Source organism: Cicer arietinum, chromosome 5, assembly GCF_000331145.2.
Source record: "Cicer arietinum cultivar CDC Frontier isolate Library 1 chromosome 5, Cicar.CDCFrontier_v2.0, whole genome shotgun sequence".
Taxonomy (NCBI): domain Eukaryota; kingdom Viridiplantae; phylum Streptophyta; class Magnoliopsida; order Fabales; family Fabaceae; genus Cicer; species Cicer arietinum.
In genome coordinates this window covers 74,475,157-74,484,884 of record NC_021164.2, presented here as the reverse complement: position 1 = coordinate 74,484,884, position 9,728 = coordinate 74,475,157, and the positions used below count along the sequence as shown (strand labels likewise).

Genomic DNA, 9,728 nt, shown 5'->3' with positions numbered 1-9,728 from the left:
GGTTGTGAGAGTAAAAAAAGTTGGAGGTTCGATGAAACAAGTTTTGGATTCATAAATGAGTTATGGAATGTGATTAACAAAACCTTTCTAAAATTTATTTCGGATTTTCACAAATTAGTCATATGGGGAAATAATTCATAGTGCTCTTCTAAAAGTTGAGAGTCCACAATGGTAAGAAAAAAAATCACTTGATAAATTGGGAGATAGTGTGTTCTAGAAAGTAAAGTGTGAGGGGTAATAGTTTGTGATATAAAGTGTTAAAATATTAGCGTGAGGTGGTTGAGGGGCATCTCTGCGGTAGAGAAGAGAGTTGTTTTGGTGACAGAGTCTATGAAGAAAACTTTTGAATACCATGTTCTGCTTGTGTTTGTGTTTGCTGGATGAGGAAAGAAAAAAAAATAGAAATGTATTTTTAAGGTTCAAAAATTGTGTTGGCAAAATCATAGAAAAGACTCAATTATTATTTTGAAATTTATTATCATTAAGTTGGGTGTTATTAGTGAGTTTTGAATATTTAAGAAAAATTGTATTAAAGTTTTGTTAACAAGAAATCTAAAAGTAAAAACGAACAAATTTTGTGTTAAACTTTTTATTTTTTATTTTTTATATATTAAATATACAAACTTTAGAATATTTTTTTCTATATTTGATTTTTTAAGACATTTACTAATACTTTTTTATATGTATCCTACTTATTGATCCTCTATTTGCGTCCTTCGCTCTACAACTAGCAAAAATAAGTATAGATGGAAGAGAAATTTATAAAAAAAATGTTATTAATTTAGACACTCTCCAACCCACATAATTTCTTTAGTCTCATAATAATAGATGTTATTTTAATAAATAAAATTGTCTTACATTAAAATGTTATTAATTTTTATCGCAATTTTAATAGTTATTTTCATACATTACCCATCAATTAATATTATATATATAAATTCTAAAATATTGTTATATTTTATGTTGATAATAATAATAATAATAATAATAATAATAATAATAATAATAATAATAATAATTCACTAATAACTAGTTTATTATTTATTTATTTATTTATTTTAATTACCAAATTTTAATTGGTACTCGGTTATGATAAAGAAAGAGTAAGAATAATTAAGGTTAGAAATGTACTAGAGAACATATATCGCAATCACCACAAACCTTAACAACATCAAACGTTTTCAATTTTCACAACAAGGAATCTTAATTCCAATATTCCCAAAAGGCATTTTTTTTATGAAGTGAATTGATAATTGAGCGAACCGTTGCTCGGGTTATTAGGGTGTGACTGGTTGTAAAATAAAAAATAAGTTGTAAAATATAATTGAGGAGATTTGATGTAACTATACTAATACTAGGATTATAAAAATAAAATAGGGGCCCTTACTTGCCTGAACCGAAGTGACACTGTTTTGAGAGAAAATAGAGCTAATTCAATTTGATAGCAAGGTGGAAACGGTTAATAATAATAATAATAATAATAATAATAATAATAATAATAATAATAATAATAATAATACCAAAAAGGAGTATGAAATGAATAGACTTTGCCTTTTGTTATGCATAAAGGTCAGGTGCATAAGCCATGTGTATAAATTAATTAACAATATATTTTCCCATTTATGTCTTGTCAATAAACGAAATGAAAACAAATATCAAAGGAGTATCTATTTCGTTAAAAAGATAAAAACTACAAACTTCAAGCATAATTAAATCTGAAGGCAAAATCATTATATACTAAATAACAACCAACCTTATTGAAGATGCTCCTACTAATATTTGGATATGTAATATATCTTTTTAAGTAAAATATGTCACTTTTTGGAAATATTAGTTTGACATACACAACGTTAATAACAAGGAAAAATAAAATTGTACGAGAAATGAAGAGATTTTACCTCAAATATAGACCCGTTGTAGTTCTAGATTTAGGCCAACATGTCCAATTAAAAGCTTGTTGTTGCCGTAAATTATATGCTACTCATCAAGTGTGTGATTGCGATTGCAAAATGGTAGCTTTCATAATCTTTATTGGGCATTAGTGCGACAAAGTCGAACCCTTTTTCTCTTTAAATAATGTGATCATCATAACTCATCATTGATGTGAACTGGCTATCTACTATCGTCCACTTATTAATCAAACCACATGGGTCCATTAAATCGTAGCTCATAGCCCAAACAAACCTAAGACAAAGTGCGTTGTCATGAATTCGACCCAAACATACAAATTTTTCGAGCAACTTGTTGATTAGTAAATGGAGAAGGTGAATCATTTACATTGGGTCAAAAACACTTATATAAGTAAGTTGGATATTACATATTTATTTAAACTTTTAAAACAATAAATTTAAATTATATATTATTCAACCATCATTTTTTTAAACAATGTAAAATATTAATTTATTCGAGCACATATATAAATTTAATATTTATTTTATTATTAATATGAACCATTGTATTAATTTATTATTCATAAGCTTTTTTTTATTTATATTTATTTGTCAAACATAATTTATTTCCTTTTCTACTATTCCATATGCTATATAACGCATAATATACATTTTTATTTTATTTTATTTTTATCATATTATTAATATAAATAAACAATACTTAAAAATAGATTAATATAATTTAACTCACGTATATGCATTGTTACACTACCATGTAACGACTATGAATGACAATTAGACTCAGACACAATGGATACCCATAAAAAAAACTCTCAATGGGTAGGGTAAAAACCCACATAATAGATAAGACGAATAATTATTCACAAAATTAAGCGGGTATGGGTGCATGTACGAGTACTATAGTACCTACTCCACCCTGCACTTATCTAAATATATTATTTATTATATTAGTGTTTAGTTTAATTAATTTTTTTGTTTTATGTTTTAACATCGTTTGCAAATTTTTTAATAATTTGATTATGATGAATATGTAAATAATTGTGACATTATAATTAAGAGTTATGTCTTATTAATAGTGACTTTATAATTATACTTGCAATTTCCTATCAATTGTTGTTACAGATCTCAAATAATATTGTCGTAGAACTTGCAATTTCATAAATTATTATTACGAATATTAGAATGTGTATTGTAAAGTGTGTTCATTTGAAATATTTTAAGTTAGAAAATATTTTAGTTTATAATACTTTATGATTGGAGTTAAAATATTTGAATAGCTTTTAAATTTAATCACAACAATATTATTTATTTATCGATATATTTTAGTTAAAGTGTAAGTGATGAATATGGATATAAACACTTAGATACCCAGAGGATAATGGTACGAGTATTAAAATTGATACTCAAGAGTTTACGAGCATGGATATATATATTTTTTTAAACTGCGGGTATGGGGACAAGTACTATAGTACTCTACCCGTTGTCATTCCTAGTAATGACTAACGACACTATTTTCAACTTTGATGTATAAAAAAAAACTCAAAAATTATTTGTTGGAAAAATTCAAAATTAATAAAACATTAGAATGTAATATTTTTGGATTTATAAATCGAAAACTAAAATTCTGAATTAACGAAAACAAATATGACTAAAAATGTATTTAATTGTTTAATTTAAAAAATAGAGGATAAATGGCACACCACCTCAAAATTCATCCATAAATGACATATCACTTCAACAGTTGCAAAATTCTCTTACGGTTAAGTCAACTTATATGCAAGTTCACAAGAGGAATACGACAAGGAGGAGTAACAATCCCTTCACAAAGTAATTGTACGTACGCCCATATAGTTAAGGAATCCACATGCACATATTATACCATTATTTATGCTCCCCCAACACATCAACTGTATCATAGATTTATTGTATGAATTACATTATGAGGCTCTTCGAATTAAATTTTGAATAACAATTAAAAAAAAGTCACTTTAGAACCCAAGACAAAAGTCACTTTGATGGGCATAAAAGATTAAACTAAAATGATAAATATCATGAAACATTTTGGTATAACTATCATTTTTTTTACTCCTAAACTAGTGTCCTACTTTTTGTTATAGAACTTATAACTTTCATATCATACTATTTAATTTAATATTTTAATATTCTGTCATGATTGTTTTATTATAGTTAATATTCAATTAAATAATTTAATTATTGTTAAAATAGATTAAGAAAACAAAAAATATGACTTGATTAATTCTAATAATTTGGTCTCATGATAAAAAAGATATGATATAAATATTTTTGGAAGTATTTACTTTAAACGGAATAATATATTATATCTCTAAATTTTTATTTAAAAAAATGACCTAATCAAATAATCTCTATGATATTAGGAGATATATTTAAGCATATGTAACATCAAGAAGAAGACAAGTAACATTAAAATGATATAGACTTAAAAAGAAAACATTAAAATAAGAATATAATAACCTTGTGAGATGGAGCTCTTCTATAAAAAAACCTCATGAGATGAAGCAAGATTAATTTCAACTGTCCAACTCGTATAAGGGTGAGTTCAAATATATTTTTTGTATACAAAAATTTAACTTAATTTAATTAATAGGGTTTGCTAATTCACACCCACCTTTTTATAATAAAGTGTAAATTAGCAACTTATATATTTTGAATTGAATAAAAAACTACTATTTATTATTTTAAATAAGTAAAATTCAAAGGTAATTTTGTAAGTTTTATTTAATTATTAATGATTAAAGGTAGAGGTGATTAATCTACACCTTTTAATATTTTGGTGTAGTTTTGACAACCTACACCTTTTCATTTGGATAAAATATCTCATATTTATTTAAGTAAAAGTGAAATATAATTTTATAAATTTCATTTTAATTATTTATAAATTACTTACATGAAGAAAAAAAAACATTTTTTTTATCAAACAATAATAATCACGCGAAGAAAAATTGTCACTAAGCCATCTTGTGAAATAAAATTGCGTTAAAAAAATCAAGCACATAAGCTATATATTAAAAATTTGGATCATAACTATTTGATGTGCTATTGCAGAGATAATAAAGCTTGCTGAATTTACTCCCAACTCATATTTTTAAAAATATGAAGAGCAATAATTTTTTTTTTTCAAAAAAAATGAACAACTCCAAATTAAAGGCTTTAAAGTGTAGAATGTAGATTCTTCAATTCCAAATCAAAATACAAGAACAATCAATTGTAAACTTTCTGTTATAGAACTGAGCTGCTGTAAAAAAAAAAATAGTTGAATTTGATGCTACGTGAGATATAAAAGTTGGACACACAAGAATGATTCATGAGAAAAAAAGTTAAAAAAATGAAATCACTAAATACCTATTCATATATAATTTTTAAAAGAATCACTTATATATTTTTTAACTAAATAAAAAGAGGAGACACTACCAATTTACACCTTCATAAATAAATGAGTGTTAACCAACAAACCATTAATTAATGATATATATAATTGTATAGAAAGAAAGAAAAAAAAAAGTAAGCGTGTGCGTTTGTGATGGGTGCACGTAGCCCTTAGCGGTCCTCTTACAAGGAAATATGAAATATAAAATGTGACTGATTCTATACTTAGACTGCGAGATATATAAGTATTTATAAAGTAACGCTGTGGTAGTTGCGAATGGGCAAATTAAGATTCATTGGACTACTTGTCTATTCCTTCTCAAATATATATTAATCCATGGCATGGCTTCTTAATCTAATCAAATATCTATAATATTAATTGGGCTAGCTTGCTAGCTAGCAACAAAAAAAGAAGAAGAAGAAGGAGGAGGAGGAGAATCGATGACGATGATGAAGAAATTGTGGTTTGGTTCAGAACAGAGCAACAAGCACAAAGTTAAGTTGAGTCAATTAAAACTTCAATTTGGACTTTTTGGTGCCAACGTGGCAACTTCAAACGACAAATTAGCCATTGAGATGATTACAAGGATTAAAAAACACAATGGAAAATCTTGTCCTCCTCCTTCTTGTTCACTTGTTCCTTTTCATCGTACCTTAAAACGACCCTCCACTCACACCACCTCTTGTCGTACATTCCTCACTCTTGGAAAACCTCCTTCTCTCGTTTGGAACGATCGTGACTTATGTGCCTTCAACCTTCTACTCAAAGATACCTGCGACTTGGCATTTCGTGTCTTATATGTAAGTCACTAAATAAACTTTTTTTGCTTCTTTTTTTTTTCTTTTCATTTAATATTTTGATGTATATAGGGAGAGGGTGATGATGTAGAAGAATCAAAAGGTAAAATGATGATGGTTGTTGGAAAAGTTTCTATGAAGCTTGCCATGACAGAGATGATGAGCGAATCTAATATTCATAGAAATCTTCCAATCCTGTTGAAGGTCAATGGATTCATCATCGAAGCTACCCTTTCGGTATGCTCCATTTTCCATTATTTATTTTTTTAATATTATTTGCAAGTAAGTTATAGTATTGTAATTTGTATGGTTCTTTTGAAAAGGTTTCTGTAAGGCTATTAAAGCAGGGTGAGTCACCAATAGCCATTGAAAAGATGAGAAAGAAACATGGAATTATAGGACAAGTGAAGTATTTGACAAAGAAAAATAATGGAAAGTTTGATGAAGAAAAGCATCCTTATGAATCAGATAGCTCCCCCGTGTTTGATTCAGATGACTCTTCAAACGATTCCACAACAAGTAGTGGAAGTTGTAGTAGCAATAGCGCTGGAATCTACAACTCACAGACAAATATTACTTTTGACACACTCCATATAAACTTTCACACAAGCACCACCACTCAAACTCCTTCCTTGAAATCAAATGAACTTTCTCTACGATCACACCTTGAAGGCAATGCAGATAGATGGGAAATCAAAGATATTTTAAGCAGAGATGGCCAAGCAAGACTCAAAACTAATGTATTTTTTGCTTCCTTTGATCAAAGAAGTGAAAAAGCCTCAGGTGAGAGTGCATGTGCTGTGTTAGTTGCACTAATAGCCCATTGGCTTCATTCCAATCAAGACATGCCAACAAGACCACAATTTGACAACCTCATCACACAAGGTTCATATGAATGGAGAAACATGTGCCAAAATGATTACTACTCAAAACTTTTCCCAGATAAACATTTTGATCTAGAGACAATCATAGATGCCAATTTAAGACCTTTAGTTGTTCTGCCTCAGAAATCATATACAGGTTTTTTCTCCCCTGAAAAGTTTCATTGCTTGGAAGGAGCTATGTCTTTTGATGAGATATGGAATGAGATAAACAACATTAATGTAGTTGATTGTGAGCCAAGGATTTACATTGTTAGTTGGAATGATCATTTCTTTATCTTGAAGGTTGAGGTTGATGCTTACTATATCATTGATTCATTGGGGGAGAGACTTTTTGAAGGGTGTCAGAGAGCATTCATATTGAAGTTTGATGATTCATGTGTGATGTATGGGAAAGTAGACAAAGTTGAAGAAACCAATTTAGCTTCAAAAGTTGAGGTAGTTTGTCGTGGAAAAGAGTGTTGTAAAGAGTTTATCAAACGGTTTCTTGTTGCTATACCACTTAGACAACTAGAGAAGGATGAGAAAAAGAAGAAATGGAGTGTTTCAAATCATTTTCTTCATAGGCAATTACAGATTGATTTTCATTTTAGCTCAACATTATCCTCTTCTACACCTTCTATGTTGCATGTTTTTCCTGCAAATGTGGTTCGGAAAAACACACTGGCACGAATTTAAGGAATTTTTGTTGTTGGATGATTCGTGTTCTGACTTTGTCAAATCGACTTCTAAATGAATCTTGGAATTTAAGTTGTCCAATCTTGATCAAACAATCTATGATCTATGATTGTGTCACTGCAAGAAATTAGAATCCTTAACTATGTAGCACACCATTTTGTCTTTATTAGTCCTTTTGACTAGGGAGATATTCACTTGGTTCTGATTATCGTCAACTTGTGAGAGTTTTTTTGTTAAAATAAGTTTTCACTTCTATAAAGATCTTTTTGTAACTTTATAAATGTTTATAGAAGTTTAATGAGAAGTCAAAATATTATCTGCATTAATTTAGTTTGGTGAACACCCAAGTACTCTAAATCTGGTACTTTGAGTTCTATTATGGTGCTTACATGGCAAGTTCATCTAGACTTTCATGCAAAAAGTGTATTTTTTTATTAAAAGAAAATCCTAAATTGATTAAGGGTTCTTCAAATCCAAAAAATGGGGTTTCATAGCAAATGGAACATATGAAACATTTGATTCTGATGTTAGGATTTTGGAGTTTTGAAGTTTTGTTGGAATTAAAATTTAAAATTAAATTATGGTTACAGTTAATCTATATTTTTTAAAATTAGTTCAGCTAAAAATATTAATTTTAAAATAAAGTTTGGTTTTCAATTTTTTTAAACTAAGTTTAGTTTTAAAACAATTTAGTTCATTTAAGTTTTCTAAATTAGTATAATTTGTAGTTTTTTTGTCCACCCTTAAATGGAAGTTTGTGATCTCGCTGTGGAGCTGCATTAGTATGGATTACATTATCATGAAATTTGAAGGACCAACTTAAAAAAATTAACTCATCTAAATATGAAAAATAAATTTTTAAAAATTATCGTGAATAAAAAAATTGTATGATTGAAATATTAAAATTAAAGTTTGTAATTTAATAATTTATAGTTTCAATTCTCAATTATTTTATAAGTCTACCAATTGGTGACAATTCAATTGTTAGTCAATTAAATGATTATTATTATTAACATACAAAAGGTGTCCGATCCTAGTTATGTGAGAAAAATAACATGATAAAATTAATTAAAAATAAAAATTCAAATTAAAAATTAAAAAATTTAAGTCTTAATTCAACTAAAAAATGTCGAGGTCGGATATCAAGTTCGAATTCGAAATCTCGCAATTGTGTACGTAAATTTTTAATATTATTTACAATTTTGTCAACCGACAAAAAAACCTAGAATATTAAGCTAATAAAATAATATTTCCAGATTATTAAATCAAGAGTTTGAATTATCTCAATTATTTGATATGTTATTGAAATTTGTTAAAATTAACATTGTTCGATAAAATGGATAATATTAATTTTGATGTATCTGATGATGCATTCTAGCAAATTTGGTGTATTAATAGTCTTTTTATGTGGAAACCTAACATTTTGCAGAAAATTGAAGTTTTGTAAACACCAGAAATGACATCAATTGTGCATGATGAGGATTTGATAAGCAGTTAGCCAGAATGATTCCATCAAGAGTTGTATCCTCTACATTTTGTATGATGATTTCAACAATGAAACATACACCAATCTATTATTAAATGCAAACAGGCTTCGTAAGTAGCAGTTCTTCTATTAACTTCTACTATGCGACTACTAGTTTTGATGGTTTGAATTGTGAACCTTGATCCTGAACTTTGTCTCAGTGCACAAGTTTTTTCATTGACTCTCTCGGAGCAATTATCTTTAAACATGTACAGCTGTTTTTTTAACGACATCAACTAAATCCATGTTCTCCAATTGTTTGCCACATCACAGTAACTTAAGCCCTTCAGAGTTTGATATTGGTAGGATTTATTTATTTATTTTTATATATTTTCCGTGTAATTTTTTTTTACATTTATCAATACACCATAACCACTGTTGGTGTGACTTTTTCAAGTAAAACACTTTTCATGGAATAATAAGGTAGATTTTACTTTTTTAAAAAGGGGTCAGAAACTATAAAAAAAAATTAAAAAATAATAATTAATGTGTTTTTAATAAAATAAGGTGTTATAAAACTTAAAAGTTCAT

At 27.6% G+C, this 9,728-nt stretch overlaps 1 protein-coding gene across 1 annotated transcript; it reads left to right on the top strand.

Moving 5' to 3' along the window:
* Nucleotides 1-5,628: 5,628 nt before the first annotated feature.
* On the top strand, nucleotides 5,629-7,994 carry LOC101502567 (uncharacterized). Its single transcript, XM_004501728.4, has 3 exons — nucleotides 5,629-6,116; nucleotides 6,186-6,350; nucleotides 6,437-7,994. The coding sequence occupies exons 1-3, from the start codon at nucleotides 5,757-5,759 to the stop codon at nucleotides 7,670-7,672; spliced, it is 1,761 nt and encodes a 586-aa protein (XP_004501785.1). The 5' UTR covers nucleotides 5,629-5,756; the 3' UTR covers nucleotides 7,673-7,994.
* The last annotated feature ends 1,734 nt before the right edge of the window (nucleotides 7,995-9,728 follow it).

What these genes read in the sequence shown, in the direction of transcription:
- LOC101502567 (XM_004501728.4), top strand. Translation starts at nt 5,757, where the DNA reads ATGACGATGATGAAGAAATTGTGGTTTGGTTCAGAACAGAGCAACAAG. An exon ending in TGGCATTTCGTGTCTTATAT is followed by an intron (nt 6,117 to 6,185) that starts GTAAGTCACTAA and finishes TGATGTATATAG; the next exon opens with GGAGAGGGTGATGATGTAGA. An exon ending in TCATCGAAGCTACCCTTTCG is followed by an intron (nt 6,351 to 6,436) that starts GTATGCTCCATT and finishes TCTTTTGAAAAG; the next exon opens with GTTTCTGTAAGGCTATTAAA.